Raw genomic sequence first — 26,319 nt, forward strand, 5'->3', positions numbered from 1 at the left:
CAACTTCTCGTCTATCTCCGGTCCCGTGACGCGCCAGCGCGACCCCACGCAATACACCATCACGTCAAGAGGCAACGAATGACGAATGCGAAACTCCGCCCCAGTGTTTACAAGTGTGGAGAAAGAGGACCGTTTCGACGTTGTTGTATGTTGAATGATACTAATTAATGTCTTTGTGTCAGTTTATTGTTTAAAATGGTCCGTAAATGTGCGTTTCATATATGTAACACGTGACCTTTCGACGTCATTGCGCAATTACGTGAGGTCACGCTGACGCTTCACCGTTTCGCTACACTCTAAAAAAACAAACGGTGCTATATAGCACCAAAACAATTGCTTTGGATCGTAACGATAGAAGAACCATTTTAGTGCCATATAGCACCGGTGAAGAACCAGTGAGGCACCGGTGGGGCACCGGTGAGGCACCAGTGTAGAACCATATAGGGGCCGTGTGGCACCACATATGGTTCTGCATGGCACTATATGGTTCTACACAGGTGCTTCACTGGTGCTTCGCTGGTGCTTCGCTGGTTCTTCGCCGGTGCTATATGGCACTAAAAATGGTTCTTCTATCGTTACGATCCAAAGCAACTGTTTTGGTGCTGTAGAGCACCGTTTGTTTTTTAGAGTGTGGATAAGACCCTTATGCCTCGTTCGGGATCGTTTAGAGTCCTTTGAAACTCAGTTGAAAAAAAGTGTTGGGTTCCATTAAAATGAGAAAAATCCTGGAATATTTTCCTCAAAAAAACCCAATTTCTTCTCGACCGAACAAAGAAAGACATCAACATCCCGGATGACACGGTGTTAAGCAAACCATCTGGACTTTTTCCAAGAAAATGGACTAATCCTTTAAGACAAGTGCCTTGTCATGTGAGGTGTTTTGTTTTGAAGTGTATACCGTAGGTCTGATTTCAGAATATAATGGAGGCACATATGGTGAACATATAGGCACATGCTCATACTATTGATAAAGTTAAGGCACTGGTGATGTATAGTTAGCCAATTTATATTCCATAAATTCTGCTATATACTCTACATAGGTGATGTTTAACACAAAAAATGGTTCCCCTATGAGTATATAGCAGAATTTCATTCATACTTGTGTGATCATATGAAAATGGGAAATATTTAATATTTTAAAATATAAGTGGCATCGATGTACAAGTATGTTTTTTAAAATGTATTTGACATATTTTCCATATATCTGTAAGAGATATTTTAAAACCTCCTGGGTAGTTTTCCTGTCATTAGTAGGTAAAAACAAGAGAGATGGTTTAGACTAAGCCATGATAATTTGAAAGCAACTCCGGGGTGTAATTCCAAATTTAGGCTCTTTTAAAATGTTTAGGCTTTTCTTGCATAAAATCACTGTAGAATCAGCACGGAGAAAAAGTTTCAGGTTTTGCATGGTCTCAATATCATCTGTCCTAGAGATGAGGTGAGACGAGTGTCCTTTTCTTTCAAACACATTTACGCAACATAACAATATAAACTTTCGCATTTGGTTCAGGCTATTTTATATTTACAAGGATAAAAAAACATTAAAATATCAATAATTATCAATATACAGGTGAAAATACGTATTCACAAATCGGCAGTAATAATAGATTCACTGTACAACAGTCGGCTAGTGTCAGCAAGCAGAGCCGCTTGCGATGGGTCTATCTGCAAGCCCTTTTGTGTCATATGTCCAAAAACAGGCATCGTGCCCGTCATGGGTGTCAGCGTGACACAGTGAGAGAGTAAAGGTGTGTTGGCATCATGATTGGAGCCTGTGGAAGGCACGCTGGTCACATGACCTGTACTGGTGGACCCACTGGCACTGCTGGGTGACCGGCTCTTGGGCGGAGGGCAGTGCTGCACTACCTGTGGAGGGCCTTGAGAAGCTGCAAAGTGAGCGGCGGGGAAAGCAGCGTAGCCTGGAGGAATTGGGTATCCGTTCACAGGTATGAAATGCTGGTTCTGTGGCATCGGTGCCGCCATAAAGCCCGCAATCTGTCCCGGTGGGAGACTCTGCGGAGGTCCATAGATATATCCGGCGTAACGCGGGCTGCTAAGGTTGCTGACGGGGCTGGCGCTCAGCGAGGTAGTTTGGGTGGTGGCGTTCCCTCCGGATGGAGTGCTGGAGCTGGCGTGGGAGGACAGGCCCTCCCAGGCACGCAGACGGGCGTGGATGTCTTTGAATCTCGGCCGGCGTGCTGGGCCCTCCTGCCAGCACTCGGTCATCAACGTGTACACACGAGGTGGGCAGTCCTCCGGGCAGGGAAGCAACTGTCTCTTTCGCACCATTTCCATCACCTCCTGGTTGCTGAAACCGTAATAGGGCTGCAGGCCGAAACTGAAGATCTCCCACAGGACCACGCCAAATGCCCAAATGTCTGAGTCTGTGCTATACTTTCCATAAACCATGGCCTCTGGTGACATCCAGCGTATGGGAAGCAGAGTATTGGGCTGGACCCTGTAGTAATCCGAGGTGTAGGTGTCCCTGGACAATCCCAGGTCAGAAATCTTAACGTGAAGCTGCTCGCCAACCAGGATGTTTCTTGCCGCAAGGTCCTTGTGGACGAAGAAATGGCTCGCGAGATACTCCATCCCGGCGGCAACCTGAATGGCCATGTGCAAGAAGTCTCCGTGGTCGAGACTGGACTTCACGGTGCCGTCTTCGTCACTACTGCAGCCCACATCTGAATGGGGCGAGCGCATAATGAGGAACTCGTGGAGGTCGCCCTGGGCCAGGAACTCGAAGAGCATGCAGACAGGCTGCTCCTGGGTCACGACACCCAGAAGACAAACCACATTGGGATGATGAAGTTCTGACAGTACGGATGCCTCCTGCTGGAAGTCTCCCCAATGTTGTGCGCTCGAGATGTCTTTTAGTGTTTTTATGGCCACTAGCTGAGCATGCTCCATGCCTGGCAGGTACAGGTGACCTTTGTAGACCTTACCAAAGGCACTCTCACCCAACTCCTCCATGAAACGGACAGCGGATAGAGGAAGCTCTTTGGCTTTGCTCTGGATAAGAGAGAAAAATGGCAATGTAAGTTTGCGGTATTAGACAATAATGCATGCGTTCTTTCTAGCTAGTATTTTTTAAGCATACTCAAACCACCAAAAACTTCAAGCTGGCAGTTTTCTAGAAGCTGTCGTTGGCCTTTGACCGGTACTTTGATCTGAGGGTGTAAAGTCTGGTGTAGTTTAACCTTTCGTTCACTCTCTGACCTCGGTTCCATCATTCTTTCCGACCTTACTATTGATCAACATCAATAAACCCAGACCATCACATCCATGTGTTATTTCAAGTTTCAGTAAGCCTTTAGTTGTTTACACAAAGTTCTGCTCTGATTTATTCTTGGAAAAACAGAAGTATAAAATTAGTGGAAAGATTTGCGAGTGCAAGAATAACAAAACAGTATCCCATTATTCACATTTAAACGGGGTCTGACCCTTACAAAATCGCACATGGGTGCTACCATGGTACTGTGAGTACTCTAGTTCAGTGTTTCCCAATCCTGGTCCTCGAAGGTGTCTCCTTATTTAACACACCTGATTTAACTCATCAGCTTGTTAGGGAGACGTGTTTACAATTTTGGAAAAAGGCTGATGAGTTAAATCAGGTGTTTTAAATAAGGAAACATCTAAAAGGACCAGGATTGGGAAGCACTGCTCTAATTTATTTATTCTGTATGTTCATAACATCCCTAAGTATATCAGACGTAATAGATAGTAATACCATGGTACTTTAACGGCGATTAATGGCATAGAAATGGATAAATACCAGTTTACAATTATATTTACATGGCAATGTACTTTAAAGAACACAAGTGCATACCATTATACATACAAATCCAAATAATACCATGGTATGCTTTTGTTCAGATTTGCTTTTGTTGTTGTTTAGCATCTGCAGTGTTTCTGAAAAACAACATGCCATACATACTGACCTCAAACCAGTCACCACAGTGGGGCTCCAGACTAACTTTTTTCACTAGGAGCACAGTGGCCCCCAACTGAAAATTTTTGGGGCGCAATCAGAAAATGTAGGGGCACATACCGTGAATCAACATGCTAACCAAATATTCACATTTCTACTAATTACCACTGTATTACTAATAAATACTTTAATGATAGATGCAGAAAGTACAAGGTGCGGTTTCAAATTCAGTCTCACATCACAAAAAAAGGTAAATTTAACTGGTCGCACATGTGCGACTGGATGTAAAATTCAGTGGCACACTCTCAAATTTTGGTGGCAGTCTGGAGCCCAGCACAGTAATGCATAAACCCTTTGTTAACCGTAAAAATATTGCTATTATCATTTATATTTATGCACTCAGCAGATGCTGTCTTACCACTTGCATGACAGTCACTGTGACTTTAGTCTATTGTTTTATCCTTTACACCAGGGCTATTCAAATCTTACCCTGGAGGGCCGGAGCACTGCATAGTTTAGCTCCAACCCTAATCAAACTTATCCACCTGTGATTGTCTAGTGATCATGAAGACCTTGATTAGCTTGCTCAGGTGTGTTTGATTAGGGTTGGAGCTAAACTATGGCCCTGTCCCAAATGGCACACTCCGGACTTGTGGTCCTCCTCAGAGTCCACACTTTGATGACATCACGTAGTCCAGACTTCAGGGACCCTTGATGCGAGTCCACGTGGGTGCAACGGAGTCGTATTTTGGGACAGACTCGAGCATCACACCGGAAATAGGTAGGGAAGTTGCCCGTCAGTGTGAACTCCTCCCTTCCTTCGTCTGATTGGTCTGATTGCCCTTTCGCAAGGACTTCTGGGTTGGTAAAGTCCGCAAAGCCTACTGCAGTGCGGGCTTCGCTGAAGACCGCATCAAGGGGGCAAAGGAGGCGCTGATGAGCACACTTCAAAGCGTAAAAATGACAGATGGGACACCCTACGGACTCGTGGACTAAGCGAGCACGCACAATTTAAGGCCACGAGACCGAAAGTCCACATGAAGTGCGCCATTTGGGACAGGGCCTATGCCGTGCTCCGGCCCTCAAGGGTAAGATTTGAATAGCCCTGCTTTACACCTTATATACAAAAAACACTTAAAGGGCCCCCCACTTTTTTGAAAATAGGCTAATTTACCAGCTCCACTAGAGTTAAACATTTGATTTTGACCGTTTTGGAATCCATTCAGCCGATCTCCGGGTCTGGCGGTACCACTTTTAGCATAGCTTAGCATAATCCATTGAATCTGATTAGACCATTAGCATCGTGCTCAAAAATGACCAAAGAGTTTGGATATCTTTCCTATTTTAAACTTGACTCTTCTGTAGTTACATCGTGTACTAAAACCGATGGAAAATTCAAAGTTGTGATTTTCTAGGCAGATATGGTTAGGAACTATACTCTCATTATGGCGTAATAATCAAGGACAGGCTGCTGTAATATGGCTGCAGGAGGCGCAATGATATTACATAGCTCTCGAAAATAGTCCCCTTGGTAACTTTCATTAGCAGGGGACTATTTTATAGAAGCAGTGCTTTAAGTGGCCCAAAAGGGGTGCCGGTACTCTATTTTTTTTTTTTTTGCCGACTCAACTCCTCCTATACTGAATGGGTTTTATATACAGCAGTCAACAGACGACCTTGTAAAAAATAATAAATCCTTTTTTAAGATTTGCTTAAGCTAGAAATAGCTACTGAACATAAATAAAATGTGCAAAAGGATTGTTAAAAAAAATACCCTTAGAAGGATCTACCGTAAAAAGAGCTATTGAATATAAATAAAAGGTGCAAAAGGTATGCAAGTAAAAATGTCAACATGGTTAAATGCTAAAACTAGTTGTTTAGATAGAAAGAGCTTGAAAAAAACTTTAAAATGACACCAATACCATGTCTATGGGTTCAAGAATAACAAAATACTGGCCATTTGAAACTCGAAAGTCATCACTTTATTTTGTCCCATTGTTTTCCATTTTGCGGGTGGTAAAACTCCAGTGCGCGTCGTTCAAATTCATTGAAATTTTCGTTCACTTGTAGTTTAGCAGTTAAACTAAATGTATAAATCAATTTCAATAATGTTTTTACTCTGCACATCGCCTGAGGAAATCTGAAGGTGCATCGAGGGGAACCAAACTGACAGCCGCGACAGCGAAGATTGTCACGTACCTACAAAAGGGTATTGCGAAAAGCTTGCATCTGACCTGCAGCGATATCATTCTGGCTTGGTGGGATGTCAGCCAGCGAGTCCTCTGATTCTGACCTTGTTCTTTTACTACTCTACTCTAGAGTCTTAAACAAGGAGGGCATATTAGGTGTTCATTGTATTTTAATTTTAATCGACCAGCTATGGTTGTGCGTTTCACACACAAACACACACATCTCCAGACCATGTTGAGTTGTTAACACTGACAGCAGCAAAACCGACGCATACCTGCGCTTTTAACTCGTAAAACTCAAGGGTGTATGGGTAATAGAGTCTCATGCTCTGTAAAACAGTTTGTCCGTTTAGGGCTACTGTAGAAACATGACGGCGACTTACATATAAGGGGACCTGCGGTGTATGTAGATTACAAACTTCTCATTCTAAGGTAATAAAAACAATACGGTTAATTTTGTAAGCTTATATAAGTATATTATATCCCATTTTTGTCAAGAGATCCTTTAAAAAGTTACATATGAAAAATATATAAGAAAGGTAAAAGATGAACATAAGGTGCTGAATGAAATGAAATGCAGAACACATAAGCAGGATTAAGGGTCTAATAAAAGTATCTCTCTGAAAGCAGCAGATGTTTTGTGTTAGCGTCAAGTCTGCCTGAGGGAAAACATGTCTCATCCTTGTTTTAGATGCTACACTAGTGATTGGTGATCTTTTTATGACCTTTATCTGAACTTTGACCTGCAGCTGTAGCTGTAGCTGCACATGCACATGAGAAGTGTCCCTGTGTTACAGCTGCAAACAGCACTGAAGAGTGTCAGAAAGTGTGATGAATCCTAGAACTAAATGGACCTAGAAACATCTGATTAAATATTTGCTTCTAAAGATGTCTCTCTACCAGTGACCAAGATGAAAGTCAGGGTAAACACAGTGGCATGCTGTATTTCCAATAAATGAAAACCTTTGAATGTTGAGAATGACCCAAATGCAATCATAATAATAACATAATACTCGATTCCTCTCCAGGCCTGGTAGATATTGCCTCCATATGCTCATCTCTCTTGTTTGTGTAGCCCCAGTAACCCACCCCATCATCCAGGAATGCTTGCTAATCCAAACATTATGAGAATGCACTCTGTATTTATTTGACCAATGGATAAAATAACATTAGGATAAAAAATACTAGACCTGAGAGATCATAGAGAGGATTCTCTAAAAATAGATTGTTTATTTGTATAGGTGTTGCGCATTATAGACCTGATTCACATAATAAAGTAAACCAAATATGCCCAAAAACGTAGTCCTAAATGGTTATTGTAGGTGCTTGGATAGCCTATATCCTATAGAATTTTTATTTGATGAGAGGAAAAAGTTTCTTTGTGTTTTTAAAAAGTTTGACATGATCTCATTCATTTCAATGCAAGCTTGGCAACTTTATGCAAATGATGAGCAACTTTTGGGAGCGACTACCAATGAGAGGGAAGCATTGGAGTTCGCATCATCTGTCTCTCATCAGTTACTGGAGTGAACAGTACTCATTTGTTTATAACAACCAGATTTAGAAATTATGACCTCCTTGAAAGAGACGGGTGACATACAGCAAGAAAGTCGTTGGTGGTCTGAATGAGGGGTTATGCTGTTTTATTCTGCAGGGAAGTAGACCAGCTAAAACCACTGCTGTATTATGCATGCCAGGCCAGTAGTTGGCGATGTCACTCAATGTCTGAACAGTAGCCTCTTATGGAACGGCAGAAATTCCACAAGGGGGCGTATTTGTTCCCCAGACGTTGCACAATAAACGTGACATCCGAATATATTCATTATAAATCGTGAATGAAAAGTGAGATTCGAACGAATGTCCGTTAGTGAACTAATTGTATACACTATTTATATCGTAATTCGGTCAGAAACGTCAAGATTGTGAGATGAACAAATAGTTTTGGATTAAAAGGCTTGGATATTTCATTTCCTTGGACTTTTGGGGATTTATGAACAATTTGTTTTGGACAATTTCACCGAAGCGGATAAAGGAAAGATTTTGAAGGTGGTAAGTAAATATCCTAAATCGGTGCCGCCTGGTTCAGGTAACTAACAACTAGATTACAGTTTTATAACTGCTAAAAATCATATTATGCTTTGTGTGTGCGCTTAATGGAATCCCTAAAGTCTAAGTTTTCCAACGATGTGCCGCATGACCGTATATTTTGAAGATTTAATGCTTCAAAGTTACAATGACGTAATGCAGCCTCACGTGCAAGGGAGGGGGTGTACCGTGTACGGCACAGTGTTCCTTATCAGGTTAAATTAGGGTTGTCAAAAGAGTAAAATCGCCATGAAACGGAAGTAGCGATTGCCTTATTTTCCCCGTAGTGACGTATATCCGAGTGAAACGGCTTCTGAAATGAAATAAGGCAGGGCTGGATTTGAATTTGTCTATCGAGATCTGATTGGATCTTTTGAAGTTGCTATTTGCCTACGCTGCTATCTTTTCCCGGACCCTGCCCACCTGCCATACCGTATGACCGGAAGTAAAGAGAGGTGGGAGATTTGCGTTTTTGATTAAAGATTATGAGGGCACCTGAAATTAAAAAAAAATAATGAAGCTTACAGATAAATAATTTGTAAAAAAATACCACAATATTCCAAAACAAATTACAGTTGCTACACTCTTAGAAAGGATGTGTTCATCTTTTACACATCTTTTTGTGTTAAGCTTTTAACACATTATGTGTAATTTTAACACATTATGTGTCAATTTGTGTTAAAATTATACACAAGTTGTGTTAAAAGTAACACAAAATGTCCATAGATGGGTGGATTCTGGGACAAACACATTTAGTGTGTTGTCCCAGAATCAACATTAATGTGTTGTTTTGAACACATTCATTTTAAGAGTGTAATTTTATTTTCATGGCGACTTTAATCGTGATTAATCGCATACAAAATGAAGGTTTGTGTTTGCGTAATATATTTGTGTGTGAATAGTGTGTAATTAGTATGTATATACAAATACACATACATGTATAAATTTAAGAAAAAATGTATTTATGTATACTCTTAGAACGGATGTAAAAAATTAACACACCCTTTCTAATGGTGCATTCACACCAGCCACGTTAGAGGCGGCAAAAACGCACTATTCGCGCGTAGCTGGACGCTTGAACATTTGAGTTTACTCGCTTCATTCGCGGGTGAAATTCTAGTCATTCGAGACGTTCACGTGAAAATTCGCGTCATGAGAAGGGGGGGCTTCTGCGACTTCGCTGAGACTTCGCTCGCTTCCTGTAATCACGTCACTACTACAGCAAGGTCCTGATTGGTTAACGCGGGGCGGAAATCCTCAGAAGTTCAGATTTTTCAACTCACGCGTTTCCCGCTGCAACGCTCAATTCGCGCCTTCCGCGCTTTTCGCTCCGCAGGATGCCTAATTGCGTCTTTGCATTGACTTAACATGTAAATCACTCGCGCTTGCCCCCTCTACCGCGTCTGGTGTGAACTCTCCATTAGAGTTACTATAAATTTGAATAATATATATATAATAGAATGTTTCTTAAATACATACATGCATGTGTGTGTTCTTAGGTAATTACACACAGTGCACACACACATATATTATACAAAAACAAACTTTTATTTTGTATGCGATTAATCGCAATTAATCCAAATGTACATGATATCACCAAATCACACATTTGCAATTACGGAGATGACAATGGTTCTGTTTTTTAAAAACAGATTTTCAGAAATGTGTATTTTCAGGTCCCCGGAACGCCACTGTCAGGTAAATGAATGGCCAAAAAGCATAAAAGGTTTTTGGTTTTTACTGTAAATGCCCCTTATGTCAGGGCTGTTCAGCTCAATTCCTGGAAAGCCACATTCTTTAGAGTTAAACTGTAACGCTAATGAAACCCACCTGAACCACCTAATCTAGGTCTTCAGGTTTACTTAATCACAGGCAGGGTTGGAACCAAACTCCGCAGGATGTTTCCCTCCAGGAACAGACTTGAAATGCCCTGGCTTATATTTTACCTCCAAAATGAATACAGTTTCCACTTAAAATGTGAAGAGGAAGACATCCGATTAAAAATAGATTTGGTAATTCATAGCTTTGTTGATCCCCAAGGCTATATGATCATACAGATGCACCTTTAAAATTACAACTCTTAAATGATGTTGGCCCCATCTTACCTTTGGTTTGTAGGCGGTGAGCATTGACATCTCCACGTTCTGGCCGCGTCCCGGCTTGGGCTGCCGTGGAGCTGGCGGACGTGAAGCTTTCTGGTTGTTTCGGCAAACACAGATGAAGAAGAACAACAGGGCGATGGCCAGCGGTATAGCCACACTCGGTACCAGGATGTACAGGATCCCCATACTGCTGCCGCCATGCTTTGGCAAGTCTGAGCACAATCGAAACACACATAAATAAACTAAAGCGGGCTAAAATAATGCAGAAATATACTCTAAAGCCTCTAAGCCTTCTACAAAAAAAATGAACATGCTAGACAGTGTGTATATATAGCCTAAGTCATGCTATATTGTGCCTCTCACCACATGGAGGAATGTCACAGAGCTCCATCCGTACACTGTCATCCAGAGTAAAGCACCAGGGAGCGTCGTGCTTGTTCCCAGGGTTACGACAGTAGGAATGTCCCCCGTTCAGCTCTGGGTATCGCACGGCCAGGAAGGTATGACTGTGAGGATACTGTGAATTCCACGGTTGACACTGTCGACCAGATTTCGTCACGCTGGCTGTGCCCCGGTAGTCCGAACCGCTGTTGTTGTAACATTTGTGGCCTGAAACGCATTAAAAGTGTCATAAAATCACATGTTGATCAGTTATCTTATGTTTAAATCTGGAAAGACGTAGTAAACTCACTTTTGTTTATGGTCTCAGCAATCGGGATGCCTATTCTCATACAGTTGGCCGCCTCGGGGCTGTCCGAAACAGCCAGGTCTTCACAGTTGGGCAGTTTGAGGCGTTTGAGGATGTGGGGGTTGGAGCGTGCGATGATGTACTCAGTCTTGCACAGGTCATTTTCCAGAATCTCGCACTCATCTTTGCACAAGTCCCGCGGTTTGTCTATGCCAGAGCTGCGATCGCACGCCGGGAAGGCAAAGTGGCACAGGGATGGGATGGCGAACTGGGAGCAGCGATCCGACAGGTGGTTAGAGGTGCCGATCATGGTGAACGCGGCTGGAGAGGGTAGAAATGAGAGTTGTCTGCATGCAGTCTTACAGATATGCATTTGGCAGATGTTTTTTTTTTTAAACATTTATTTTAGTGTTTTTCTTTTTTACAGACCAAAGACAACAAGGAAAAAAAATAAAAAAGAAGGAAAGAGCATATAACAAAACAAATAGAACATTTGAGGGCCAGTTGCATACAAAGACAAATTCGTATATGTTGTAGAGTCACTTAATCCTATTAAAATATATTAAAATAAAATATCTGGCAGATGCTTTTATCCAAAGCGACTTACAAGATTTACATTATTTATCAGTAGCCTCTTTCACACAGTAATTCTGGTAAATTACCATGAATTTACCAGAATGAATTTACCAGTAAATACAAAAATGTGCTGTTCACACACGCAGTGGCGTTCCGTTATTTTACCAGTAAGACATCATTCACATATCAGTATCAAAATACCGGTAAATTCGTTGAGAAAGCGGAAGTACCTGTAGCACGCGGCGAGCTCAGTGTTGTATTTGTAAACAATCCACGTCGTTCATAACCACGTCCGTATTTTGTTGTTTTCACGTCTGTGGTAAACAGTCGCGAAGTTGCTCATGACCAAACAACATTGAATGAGACGACGTCAAACCGAAAATGCGTTTTTAACAACAGTACTGTTTGCACTTTAGGCTTCACAGAGGGCGTGCTAAGGACTTCGGCGGTAAGCTGTTTTAAACAACTTTGGTGAAGAAATGTGGACGTAAACTTCAGGTGTGCTCAACTTTCAAGCAGCATGTGTGTGGAAATGTCATTAAACACTGCGAGGGTAAACGCGTCATCTGTATTAAAACGCTATGATTGGCCCGAAGCTGTCAGCACGGTCTGACGTCGTCCGTTCTAAATGCCGGTAATCCTATAATTTTCGTTCACACACAGCGCTTACCGGTAAATTACTGGTAATCTTACAACCTGTCTTACTGGTAAATTGGGAGCACTGATTTACCGGAAAGGTTCTGTTCACACATGACATGTTAACGGCAATTTACCAGTAAATTACCAGTAAAGACTGTATGTGTGAAAGGGACTAGTATGTGTGTTCCATGGGTTCTATGACCTTTTGCGCTGCTTTACAGGAACACATATTCTGTAAATATAAAGTGGTTCATTGTCCAGCAAGTGTATAGTGCATAGTGTTTTCATTGAAAAATATAACTTACAAACAACAAGGACAAGAAAGTTTGAAATTGGTACATTGTTGTGGTTTCAAAACCACATAAGAGCAAAGACTTTGTACTAGTACTCACTCATCTGGGATAGGTTACCACAATGAATGTCTGTTCTCAAGAGATCAATAATGTCCACAACTGTACATTTTGAAGCACAATTCAGATTTAGGTATAGGAGCCCTATAAATGAGACTTTAAAGTTTTTTTAGGCATTTTGTCATCAATTTAACTGTTGCTTGATAGAAGGAAGCCATTTTAATGCATCCCTGCCAATGACGAGTATTTCTGGCAATCCGTATTTACAGATTATCCACCAGGTGGTGCTCTTACCCAACTTATAAAACCTGGAAGCAACCGCTAAGGCCAAACAGTTCAAACCAAGCGTGCCGTACAAGCCCTGAAAAGTGAAGCCAAAACGTCTCGATCGCCCCCCAGAGAGTGGTCCCAGTATAGGTCATAAACCCCGCCTTTCCATGTTATTAAATGGGACTTGAGACCAACTAAACACTTTAATTACACTTCAATTATCTTTTTTCTGAAGCTAGTTTCTGTTATTTACTGTAGTTTTTATCACGCTGATGTAAATTCAAGTGTTTGTTTTTAAAATTAGTTTGTTTTTAGTTATTTAATGCTATGAAACGGTTGTGTCACATCATGATTGACAGCTGTGATATTGTGTGATATGCGCATTCTGCGAGAGCGAGGGCTGGGTCTTGCTTTTGCGACTTTACTTCCTGCTCACTATTGAGCAGGACTGGTCTCGAAATCGCTACTGCGCTGACTCAAGACCCAAGATTTTACAGTGCATGTTTTGATCTGAATCACTCTGAATCTGATCTCTATCAAAAGTCATTCACAAAAATGCAATTATCTCAGCTTTTTGCCTTAAAATTTGGTATTTTTGAAGAAGCCTACCCATATTTGAGAGGTGATAAAAAAGAACAAATAAAGGTAGGATGAAACTCTTTTTTTTTGTTTGTTTGAAAGCAAAGGGCTTGTTCTTTCATTTGCTATATTGCATGTTTACATATTTAAAGAAGAACATTTTCTGAAAGGCATTAAAGGAAAACACCACCGTTTTCAATATTTTACTATGTTCTTACCTCATCTTGGATGAATTAATACATACATATCTTTTTTCAATGTGTGCACTATTTTTGTACAGCGCTTAGTGAATGTGTTAGCATTTTAGCCTAGCCCCATTCATTCCTATGGCTCCAAACAAAAGTTTAATTTTGTGCCACCATACTTACTCGTGTAACTACTCATGTAACAACTTTAAATAGGGAAAACATGGAAGTGTTTGGTGGCTTCTAAATTCATCCCTGTTTGGATCCATTGGAATGAATGGGGCTAGGCTAAATGCTAACACATTTACAAGGTGCTGTACAAAGATTAAGTGCACGCATTGAAAAAAGATAGGGATGTATTAATTTGTCTAAGTTGGGGGATGGACATAGTAAAATATTGTAAAATGGTGGTGTTTTCCTTTAAACCTTTGTGAAAATCATAAAAATGCTGGTGCTGGCTGGCAACTTTGATTTAAAACGCTTTTGCATTATTTTTATTTTACATAAACAAATTAGTATTTAGTTTAGACATCAAACAACATTTCTAAATGAATGTAAAACATGGTTTCTCAAGAAGTACAGCATTGCAGAGTTGTTTCAAATTGTTATGCAAAGTCTGAAGTCAATGGGTTTTGGAGGGGTACCTGTGATTTGGGTCTCGATCTCGCCTTGCATCTGCAGCGAGTCCACAAAGATACTCCTGTTTCCAATGAAGCGGGCACAAGCGATGCCCCTGTAAGGTTGACAGAAACCATCCTCATCCACATCATCTCTGTCAACAACATGAATAGAAAAGAGAAAATTGCTTGTTAATGTTGGTCATTATTTAAGCCAGCAGACCGTTTCAGTGATGTAATAACTTAAATGAAAGGCAAAGAAAACAGTGTATTTTTACTGGCACAATATCAGACAAACATCCAATTTTTGTTACGGTGTAGTTGCCACACAAGTTGTCACATCCTCTATATCTCAGTAACTACAGTTTTGAATAAATGGCGTGTTGTGGCTCTGGTACATCAGAGATGTTGCAATAAAGTTAACAGTGGTTTCAATAAAAGTATTCTTAATTCAGTATTAATGAACATGTTCATATGTAATTCAAATACTAAACACTAGGGGGTGTCACCACACCATACATATTCATACAGCACAAACCTCACAAATAACTGCTTACGACTATTTAATTCAGCCAATACAATGCAAACCAAACATATGAAAAATACATTGAGAACGAACACAGACCTGGAGATCTAATTCTAATCATTCAGCATATCATAATAATATGTTAATACAGAAAAAAGACTTAGTTGTGCGTCCACATGTCGTACCCTGTAATTTAAACCATATGAGCATGTGGTTCACTCGAAAGTGTATGTCATCCATACGCATGCTTGTTTGAGAAAGATTTGAGTCAAAGACTTGTTGGACTGCATAAGAGTCATACTTTGATTTGCAATGTTGTAAACCAAACCAATTTGGTTGAAAATAGAAGATGAAACAAAAGAAAACTGATCCGGGTGTGAACCATCTAAACAGAGAATTTGGGGGGGGGGATCAGAAACAATTAAAAATAGTTGTGGTGTTAATAAAAAGCAGGCATGTGAAAAGTCAGAGGTCAAAAGTCACAGCGGAGTCTGGGCTGCAACATCAACCCAGACATGTAAGCACCCAAAATCTTTACATGTGAGCAGTAAGATATAATAACGGATTTACAAGAGTATAAATTCTAAACAGTTTGTTATCAAGTGCTTCATCACGTGCTTATTAAATCCTGTTACTAAAATGCGTTTACATATGAGACCCTGTCTGTGAAATCCAGGCTAAAGTCTCATAATCTAGTTTTGAGATTATTAACTCTAAAGTTTTATTTTAGTTATCATTTATTTTTACTTTAATATAAATCTTTGACATGACCTTACTTAGTCCATATAAGCGTATTTTTACAGAAAGTAAACCCAGAAAATCTTTATATTTGACCCAACAACCTAGCGGGTGGGGCTCGTCCCTTTTTGACCCAATGCTGGGTCAACCTCGGGCGCAGTAATATTGAGGGAAGTTTGAGCGAGAGTGGGAGTAGTCAGGAGTGATGATGTTACTGTGCCGAGGTCGAAGTGCTACAAGTTAAGTGCTCTTCCGCCATACAATATAGTTCTCATTTTTATCCGCTTAAAAATCACTACGTTTATTTTGTGCCACCATGCTTACTCGTGTAACTACACATGTAACAGTCTTTAAATAGGGAAAACATGGAAGTGTTTGGTGGCTTCTAAATTCATCCCTGTTTGGATCCCAAGGAATGAATGGGGCTAGGCTAAATGCTAACACATTCATGACGCGCTGTACAAAGATTAAGTGCAAGCAATGAAAAAAGATTGGTATGTATTAATTAGTCTAAGTTGAGGTGATACTTTGAGGTCATACTGATAAAAAAACTGGATAGACTGAATGCATCGTAAGTCGTAAAAGGATTTGTTGGTTCAACTTAAAAAGGTTAGTTACTTGGTTGCCTTCAAATTCTGAGTTCATTTAACTTAAAATATTAGTTAAAAGATAGATAACTTACTTTTTTAAGTTGAACCAACAAATCTTTTTTAAGGTTTATAGTGTATGGCTTTTATGCCAAATGCATAAAATAAAAAATAAATTTTTTACCTAATTTTAAAGTACCTCGAAATAACCAATGGGCAACCTTCCGATCTCTCTGATAAAGCCAATACAGTGATTTAAACTGCAATTCATTGACTGACCGCTAGAGGCAGGCTCCAAAAGGGAGTCAATTCCCATAGACCTCCATGTTAAAATGGCCAACTTTACAGTAGAAAATAATACGTTTACAGCCTGGTACAAAAAGTGTTTTTTGGTCTGTATAGCTCATTTGCCCTTCATGACAACTGTGAGGGGGGTGAATTTTTTGTAACTCATCCGTTTAAATTATATTAAGCCTTAAAGTTCTGCATAATTAAGGGTGTGGCCACTTAAGTGATGGTTGAACAGCCACTGCCGTCACTAGGTCGAGCTAGGCGGGCGTGGTTTCAGCATGGTACCCATTTTCAGATATCCGCGAGTGATGTGCAGTGACGCGCGGCGAAGATGGCGACGGCAGACAACGCCTAGTTTAAGCTCAAAAACGATCTTCAGAAACCTATGGGGGACGTCACTGACACTACGTCCATCTTTTTTTTACAGTCTATGGGTACAACCCACTGTAAAAAGTGAAAGTTGGATTGACTTCAATTGGTAACACCTAAAAAAAACCCAGAAAAATATTCAACTAAAATTTCCCACTTGACAAAACTTATTTTTGTAAGTGTTACCAATTAAAGTAGGTCCAACTTTCACTTTTTACAGTGTAAATGGCACTTACGGTACATTTTCTAAACAAACAATAGCATATTTCAAAGAACTATATTGACACTTAATTAATACCATCACTGTACTACATTACCAGCACTGTATCTTTTTATCATGAAAAGTTTCATTTAGAAAACTGATCCTTTCGAGTGTTGTGTAAAAACATCTTCAAATATTAAAGTGCTCTGACAGGCCAGCAAAGGAATCCAGCACAGTGACAGACGCTGTAAAATAGTTTCACAGCCTTCCAGTATGTGCGTCACAGGAGAATGCATTGGCAACTGTGGCCACCCGCAGAAAGCTAAATGACAAGGAAGAACTGAAGGATCTGGGTTAAAACAAGTTGTTGTGGAGAATTTCAACCTATTTTCTTTCATAACATTAGCTTAAATCCATCAAAACACTCTGTTTTATATTATCTCTCCCATTCGGTCTTACACACATACAGTACATAATCCTCCAGTTTATCTGTACGAGTTGGCATGTGTTTGTTTATGTCTTCATCTTAGTAACTGTGAAGTTTATTTGTATCAACAGTGTGTTTTAGTTATGCACAAGGCCAATGCAAGTTTTACAACTCACAAGAAGCTCCCATGTGCTTTTCAGATTTGACACATTTTGGAATTCCTGTGTAGGATCCTTAAAGTGTCCTGTTAAACCTATTGAGCCCGGGAAGGGGGAAGCGAGCGGTTAAAAAATGTTCCCTGATGTGCTGAGTAGTGCAAATTCAACCTAAGGAAGATGTGCATTGAACTTTACAAAGATGGATGAGTTAATCTTCAGGGTGTCTTATTCTTGAAGGTGTGTAGCCAAAACCATTCACAAGCAAATATACAGCAGGCCCTAAAGTCTAAGTGCATTTTTTTTCACCAATAAAGTGCAATAACAAAGAAAGAGAAAAGAGTTAGTTATATTAAGTATGTTAATGGCTGCTTACTTAAATATTGTTTGTCCTTTATTTACAAGTTCAAATGTCACCAACAGATTTTTAATGCAGTTTTTGACACATTTGGATACATGGTGAAGCACTAACACTGTTGTCTGTTCTCTAGCTATCACAGCTCTCTCCTTTTCAAACCAAACCTACTTGAACATGTGGAGCGTTGTCAGCTAGTTCCTCAAAAATTAATAACTTGGCCTGAACAGAAAAGTGAGTGAAAAAGTAAAGCCTTGTTAAGAACTTACGCTCATGAAGATGTCAGTGCCGCATGCTAACACGGTAAGGAGAATGGATTTGTGTCATCAGTGTTACAGCACATGCCCTGGAGCCCAATAAATGTATCAAGATATTCCCACTCCGGAAACAATCTCCAATCTTTTTGGCCCGTGGCCTCCTCCATCTTTTCAGTCCGCCTCCCTCCCAAAGCATCCATTAAAGGGCCGAAAACACCTCCCTGAGATGTTCCACAAAACTATTTTCTACTGTACCATATGTCGCTCTGCTTGATACTGATTTTGCAGCAAGAAGGATTATTAGTATGGACAGTTGGGATACTCTGATGAATGTCTGTGAAGGATCTTAAAGCAGAAATGGGCAGAAAGTGCAGAAATGTGAATTCGAAGCAGATCTTACTGCTGACAACTGAGTTTATGAACAGATATTTCCACTTAGTCCAGATCTCACTGGCCTTTATTCACAGTCACAAAAGCTGGAAATTGTCGGCAAACTACATAACTGCGATTTTTTTTAGATCTGGAAAATCATGGAAAAAAGTTCTCAAGAAGTCTTTAAATTCTCAAGATCTTACTCATTTTTCTTTTTGAGAGCTTATGTGGAGGAAAACTAGCCCACAAGTCAATGTGATAACATCAGTTGGTCCACTTAAGGCGTTTGTACCCGATTTGTACCCAACATACAAATGCCTTTTTAAAGATGTAAAATAAATATTTGGTGTCTCCAGAGTATGTATGTGATGTTTTAGCTCAAAATATCATACAGTATAGATAATTTATTATAGCGTGTTAAAATCGCCACTTTGTAGGTGTGAGCAAAAATGTGCCGTTTTTGGGTTTGTCCTTTAAAATGCAAATCTCTGCACTAAATGGCAGTGTCATGGTTGGATTAGTGCAGATTAAGGGGCGGTATTATCCCCTTCTGACATTACAAGGGGATGCAAATTTCAATTACCTATTTTTTCACATGCTTGCAGAGAATGGTTTACCAAAACTAAGTTACTGGTTTGATCTTTTTCACATTTTCTAGGTTGATAAAGCACTGGAGACCCAATTATAGCACTTAAACATGGAAAAGGTCAGAATTTCATGATATGTCCCCTTTAATACTTGTGATCGCTTATGGAACAGTCAAAGAAACTTCTCAACCTCATAAATGTTTTAATACAGTTTTATCTAAATCTTTAGGTTACTCTTGTACAATAATGATTGAAATTCACGTTTAGTTTGAATTAAAGGCGGAGTCCACAATGTTTGAAAGCCAATGTTGATATTGGAAATCACCTAAACAAACACGCCTCTACCCCAATAGAATCTGGACCTTCCCGCCCCACACATACGCAACCCAGCAAGGATGTCGGTTAGTAGACACGCTCCTTACTGCTGATTGGCTATAAGTGTGTTTTGGTAGTTGGCCCGTCTCCTTTTCCAACGCGTTTTTCAAACATCGTGGACTCCGCCTTTAATGTTGCAAATCAAAATATTTTAAAGTATATCTTTATTTCCCTAAATGTACTCTAATTTCCATGACTAAAGAATCCCTAATAAATGTTCAATAAAACTAGTGTTAGATATTCTCTACTTAATATTTTATTGCCTCCACAATCATCCAGATTCATGTCATACTTTATGTGGCTATAAAAAGTTGTTATATATATATAGGAAGCATTGCATATTGCATAGGAAGCTTACAGTCATACGTCATGTGTTGTTTTCATGGTATGCAATGTTTTGGACATCAAAATTTAAGTATTTAGAAACCCCACAGTTGCATAAAACAACTTTTTATAGCCACAAAAAGTATGACATGAATCTGGATGATATATATATATATATATATATATATATATATATATATATATATATATATATATATATATATATATATATATATATATATATATATATATATATATATATATATATATATATATATATATATATATATATATATATATATATATATATATATGTTGTTCTGTATTTGAACTAGAACAACACTGCACCTTATAATACTATATATATAGATGAAAACACTGCCCTAAGGTTGCATGCTAAATTTGCTGTCACTTTTGCAAACGGAAACTCCACAATGTACTCCAAGATGGGCAGACTGTCTGAATCTGTAAAACAGAGCGTGTCATTGGCTATTTATGGCACACACACAATATTTTAAACCATTTTGTATGCTAAAAGTGGGCCACATAAAATCACAGGGCTAGCAAACAGACTTGCAGTCTGCATTAAATAAAGCCTTGTGTTGTATTTTGAGAGTTTGAGAGAAGATTCAATTCAGCCTTAGGTATACTTTGGCTTGACCTGGGTCACTGGCGGTATATTTAACAATGGGGGAAATATGGGTAACAGTGGACTGGTTTGTCCCTGACGCAGGGGGGCCTGTGGTCCGTGTCTGCATCCAGAGAGGAAGAGAGAGACAGCCACCGAGGGACTCTCATTAGGAGCCATGAAGAGAACGGCGAATGAGTCCTCATGTTACACGACCACAAAAGCAGCCTCTATTACAGAAGGAAAGGACACGGCCCCGCGACCCCTGAGCTTTCCCTGAAAGAGAGTGAACAGGGCCTGCAGACTGGAGTCAAAGACTATGCACATAAACTGAGCAAAGACTAAAAAATTTTACAATCACAAATGTGAATTAGAAAAATCATACTAAAGTTATTCAATAGGGATGGGGTAAAGAGTTATACTGTATTTGAACTAGAACAATATTGCACCTTATAATACTTTGTATACACATCATATAAATATTTTAATAACATTTTTCACTTAAATGTATTTATAAAATAGTTGTCTATATTTACGGCAATATAGTTGTTTACATGCACCCTAAACATGGCAATCTGATTAAAATGTTCATTTACATGTACGTACTATATAATCTGAACCGAATGTCTGCGCATGCTCTCAGCCAGGGTTGCCAGATCCAAACCAGCCTAATGGACATTCAAAACCAGCCCAAAAGCATCTCAATTACTATTTACAGGCCAAATATCAATAACCTAGGAACGAAACCCTTTCATCTTTAACCCGCAGAAAAAAACCAACACGCAGAGCCAAAATCTTAATTTGAAAAAAACAGAGGACTTAATTAAAAACGCCACCCACTGCACAGCATCTGTGGTCGATTTCACGCTTTATCTGTGGATAAATGTACAAAGCTGAGTTGGAGAAAGTTGTTCTTAAGAAGTTTTTAGATATAGGCAATAAAAACAAATTTTCAAAATGCCCAACGCTATTTTATTGGTTTATGTGACCTAATGTAATGAAAGTATACATGAACGCTGTAGAATGTACAGTGCGTGACTCTATTACCTTAATGCGTGTTGCCATTGCCTTTCTATTGTATGTTTCTGTGATGAGAATTATGTGAGATGAAAATAAGAGGTAAACATAAGAAATGTTCTGCGCATGTGCACAATGTATTTTTGCAGCCGATTGAGAAAATACTACGATTTACGCGTTTACATGCATACTTTTCTCCTGCTGATTGGATCACAGATCAAACTACACCACCCGTTTCAATACGATCGGAACTTCCATGCGATCGACCTCAATTGTATTGAGTAAGGTGCTTTTCAATATGATTGAGCCATCAATGCGATTACAAACGGTTGGTTGCATGTAAACGTAGCTAGCGTTTTATCGTTCATAGACCTGAGTCTTCAAGTGATCCCCACGACATTGTGTCTTTGTTTCGTTATCTCTATAGTTTTGGTGTGAAGGCTGCTATTATCTTATATTTTAAAAGATTTTTAAAACTTTACAGATTTAGTAATCACCCTTGATGTTAATGGATCTTTGGTCTGTAATGTGGCGTTCACATCAGACGCGGAAATGAGGCGACAAAAACGAGCTATTCGCGCGGTTGGACGCTTGAACATTTTGAGTTTACTCGCTTCAGTAGTCATTCGAGACATTCACGCGGAAATTCGCAACATGGGAGGGGCTTTTGCGACTCCGCTCGTTTCCTGTAATTACGTCACTACTAGAGCAAGCTCCTGATTGTTTAACGCGGCGCGATCTTCCGCCAAAGTTAAGATTTTTCAACTCAATTCGCGTAACGCGACGTAGGATGCCTATTCGCGTATTTGCATTGACTTAACATGTAAATCAATCGCGCTTGCCGCCTCTTCTGCGACTGGTGGAACGCCACATTACACACTTACTGTAGCGATAATGCAAACTCAATTATTTCTCCATTATACAAGCTAAGGATATAATTGTAAGAAACAAAAACAACGCGGAAGAGGCGACAAAAATGCATTATAAGGTGTGGTTGGATGTTGAACATTTTGAGTTTACTCACTTCATTCGCGTGTGAAATTCTAGTAATTTGAGACATTCACACGGAAATTCGAGACATTCACACAAAAATTTGCGTCATGGGAGGGGCTTCTGCGACTCTGCTCGCTTCCTGTAATTACGTTACTACAATCAGCTCCTGATTGTTTAACGCTCAATTCGCGTACCACACCGCAGGATGCCCATTCACATCTCTGCATTGACTTAACATGTACATCACTCGCGCTTGCCGCCTATTCCGCGGCTGGTTTGAACGTCACATTACACACTTACTGTAGAAATGATGCAAACTCAATTATTTCTCCATTATACAAGCTAAGGATATAATTGTAAAAATCTAAACGTACTGAGTCTATATTAAAACGAAACATAAAGCACAATATTTTAAAATATTTATAAAGCTCAACACCTGATGGAAGCCAGATTATGTGCACGATTTAAACTGTGATCTGTGCTTTATCCTACAGGAACCCTGAAACTTCCCCTAATCTCATCTCTCACCACATCCCATCCCGAATACAGATGAAGCTCTGGATTTAATTTCATCTGCATCCAGTTGGAGCAGATGCTCGGAAACCAATAATCTAAAGATTTGGTTGTTCGGCTGTACAATAGCGCCCAGATGATTTGCTTACACATGGTGCAGTTGAATGATTTGGTAAACAAAAAGAGCAGAGGGGTCAAGCTGTTAGGGCCCCATTAAGACTGAAGGTGGAAACGTACATTGAAGCAAAATAGTCCATGTTTGTTTTCTGTTCACTGAGCCGCAATGTGTTCTCTAACAAGCCGACTAACCGAGGTGTGACACAACAAGATAAAGGAGGAGTTTTTGGGGGGTTCAGGTGTTATTTTAGATAACATTTTTAAAATGGTGACATCATAAATACTGAACACACTATGATGTTTCAATGTTTTTTTTTTAGTATTTCAGTCATCATTTGATGAACATTAATCAGAACAGGAAAAATGAAAATCTAAACAAACATCATTAAAATTCAATTTTGATGTCAGAGGTCACAACTTGTGAAGCTTAGCCATGTTGACCCCCATATAAGACAATACAATGACAACTTTTGATCTAAAATCATTTCTTTGTGTTTAGCTGAAGAAAGTAAGTCATATACATCTGGAATGGTATGATGATGAGTAAATTGTGAAAGAGTTTGGTGAACTATTCCTTGAGTGAATTTACCCCAAAGTGCATGTATGTGTTTAAATAGATGTAGGTGCATGTGTTTGTCTAAAAGTAATAAAACTGAATTTTGACACCATTGTTTTTTTAGTTCCCATGTTATTTTGCTCTCCACGAATCTACATTCGTCTGCCAAAAAAGCGGCTGAAGTTCATGCTGTAATCAGCGTTGGCTCTGGAAATTGGCAAAGCACGATTAAACTGACAACATGACTTATACAATCACTAAGCAGAATAAAGAACAACCTCTTTCCAAGAGAGTTTCTCCAACATGTTTGTGAATTGTCTCACCTTGTAATTTTTCAAAGCCAAAGCATACAGATCATAATGCACGTGTGTATTTAAATGACAAGAACATGCATGTTTAACCCAGCCGGTGTTTTTATAGTGACTGGGGAACCGTGAGTAATTATGCATTATTGAAGGCTAACTTCCAGGTGTAGGAAAACATAGGGACTTAACGTAATCCGGGGAATATTAATAAATACCCCCACTATAGACAGCTGTCTTTGCCTTCTAAAGGCCAGACCTACCCGTCTCTGTCCATCCATATCAACAGATATAATGTATAACGATTTGATATGTCATTAAACTATCACTAAAACATTATTTCAAAACTTTAGGATATCCAAAGCTGTAAAAGACATTAAAGGGAATTGTTCTGCACTTATAGGGTTATCCACTTGATAGGGTCCCTGTGCAAATAAAGTTCATGCTCTCTCAATAAAAGTCAATTTACTGGCCCTCTGTCTCTCTCAAACAATGGGAATTAGACATTACTTTATCACCTCAGTAAAAAAATGGTCCCTGACATTTCATTCATGTTTACTGAAATCAGAAAGTTTTGTCTGGCAGAGGGTACATGCAAAAAAGTATACTGAGGATGGGGTAAGACAACAAGATTAACTCATTCCCCACCAGCCATTTTTTTTAAAGTTGCCCACCTGCATTTTTTTGTGATTTTCACAAAAGTTTCACAAAATGCCTTCCAGGCAGGCGCGGATTGGCCATAGGGAGAACCGGGAGGTTCCCGGTGGGCCGGTCAGTTTTTTTTGGCCACAAGGGCCGGTGTTGTCATGCCACCGGGATGAAGGTTGCTAGGCTGCCAGCACTCACAGCAGCCCCATTCACCTATTTGGGGGTGAGATATGTCCCCGCAGCTTTATTCCCAAGTTGAATGGGTCCCGACTCGAGTCCCAACCACTTATTGGAAGAATTCTTGCATTAGGGTTCATTAACATCTAAAACGCAGGACGCGCCGCTTTCTTCTGCTTGTCAAAGCTCTTTTCAAAGCGCTTACTTGTGAACACGGTTTTGTTTCAGACGCGTCTATTTGAGTGCACTTGCCGTCTATATTTAAAATAAACTTGAGCGCATCTTGATACGAACAGCCTCTAAAAGAAAAAGGATTTACAAATCATATTTTTTTCATAGTCATACATGTAACAATGAATCCTCTATGAGGGTGATTCTCACGAAACCATTGAAACACCACGGCACTAATGATTTTAGCTTTAAAATGTGTAATATAGTAACATTAAAAAGCATCAGAATTAACACAATACTGTGTTCTACCTTGCACAATGTGTGATTTCAACATAAGAATTTTTAATTGGAAATTTTATCTCATTTTCTGCTGAAATTCTCATTAACGCAATGTGTCCGGCTGTGTTTGAACATGCGTTATGTTGTAATTTAATCAAATTAACACAAAAATATTAAGAAAAAAATAAATGGATGTTTTGCTAGACTACTTTAGATGACAGAAAAAATATTTACTGAATATTCATGTATAATAATAATGAAGAAATGATGAAAGAAGTTTACTTGAGTAATATTAAAATGTCGTATGGTAGGGCAGCACGATTATGGCAAAAATTATAATTGTTTAGGCTACTGCATTTGCATTGAATAGGAAATTCAATATATTTAAAAAATACAATGAATTGCAAGGCTGCAGAGAACAGCACCCTACTTCTGACTTATACTACTGAGGATTTAATTATATTATTTTAATAGTAAGTCGTGAACTAAAGTGGGCTGGTCTAAGACATGAAACTCCAGGGCTGAAAATGAGTCCCACTCCAGCCCTGCTTCCAGGAAATTTTTCTTCTAAAAATATATAAACATACAAATATATCAAATTAAAGAACAGACCCAAGCTTACTTTTTGGAGGTGTAACCAAGCAGTTTCAAAGAGCATAATCCTGATAGAGAAATGCTATTTTGGGGCAATAATGCACTTATATTTTTTTGTATTCCTTTATATGACAGCAATGTTTAGAGAAACAGTGAGAAAGGAGAGAGGGTAACAAGATCAGAAAAGAACCTTGAGCCAGGCGCTCCTGTGGAATATTATAATAATTTCATCTATATTACGCATTTACGTAGATATTTTCTGAATTATTTATCCGTTCGAAAATTGAACAATCAAGCTTGTATTCGCAGCTTCACGTAAATACTTTTAAATACATCAACAACTCTGTGTAAACGCATGGTATGCTTGCTGCTTAAAAGCAGCTCTTATGTATTTTGGGAACCGCTCTAGGCAAATATAATCATAATATAATTGGCTCATCACACCGTGAAAGGCCCCCGCACGGGGTCCGGTCCCCTGCAGTGCCTCCCGTACTTTCATGAACTTCAGTGATATTTAGAGTCGACTGGACTATGAACTCAAATATAAA

The 26,319-nt window shown here is 39.4% G+C and overlaps 1 protein-coding gene across 1 annotated transcript in view; it reads right to left on the reverse strand.

Moving 5' to 3' along the window:
• Window positions 1–1,488: 1,488 nt before the first annotated feature.
• The window catches only part of ror1 (receptor tyrosine kinase-like orphan receptor 1), a 163,454-nt gene continuing 138,623 nt past the window's right edge, over window positions 1,489–26,319 (reverse strand). Inside the window, exons 5-9 of the mRNA XM_055213296.2 lie at window positions 14,239–14,366; window positions 10,999–11,316; window positions 10,671–10,916; window positions 10,311–10,519; window positions 1,489–3,012 (exon numbers count right to left, since the gene is read on the reverse strand). Of these exons, the coding sequence (XP_055069271.2) occupies window positions 1,585–3,012; window positions 10,311–10,519; window positions 10,671–10,916; window positions 10,999–11,316; window positions 14,239–14,366 (2,329 nt within the window). The 3' untranslated portion in view covers window positions 1,489–1,584. The remainder of the gene's footprint in view (window positions 3,013–10,310; window positions 10,520–10,670; window positions 10,917–10,998; window positions 11,317–14,238; window positions 14,367–26,319) is intronic.

This window comes from Misgurnus anguillicaudatus, chromosome 8 (assembly GCF_027580225.2).
Source record: "Misgurnus anguillicaudatus chromosome 8, ASM2758022v2, whole genome shotgun sequence".
NCBI classification, from domain to species: Eukaryota; Metazoa; Chordata; class Actinopteri; order Cypriniformes; family Cobitidae; genus Misgurnus; species Misgurnus anguillicaudatus.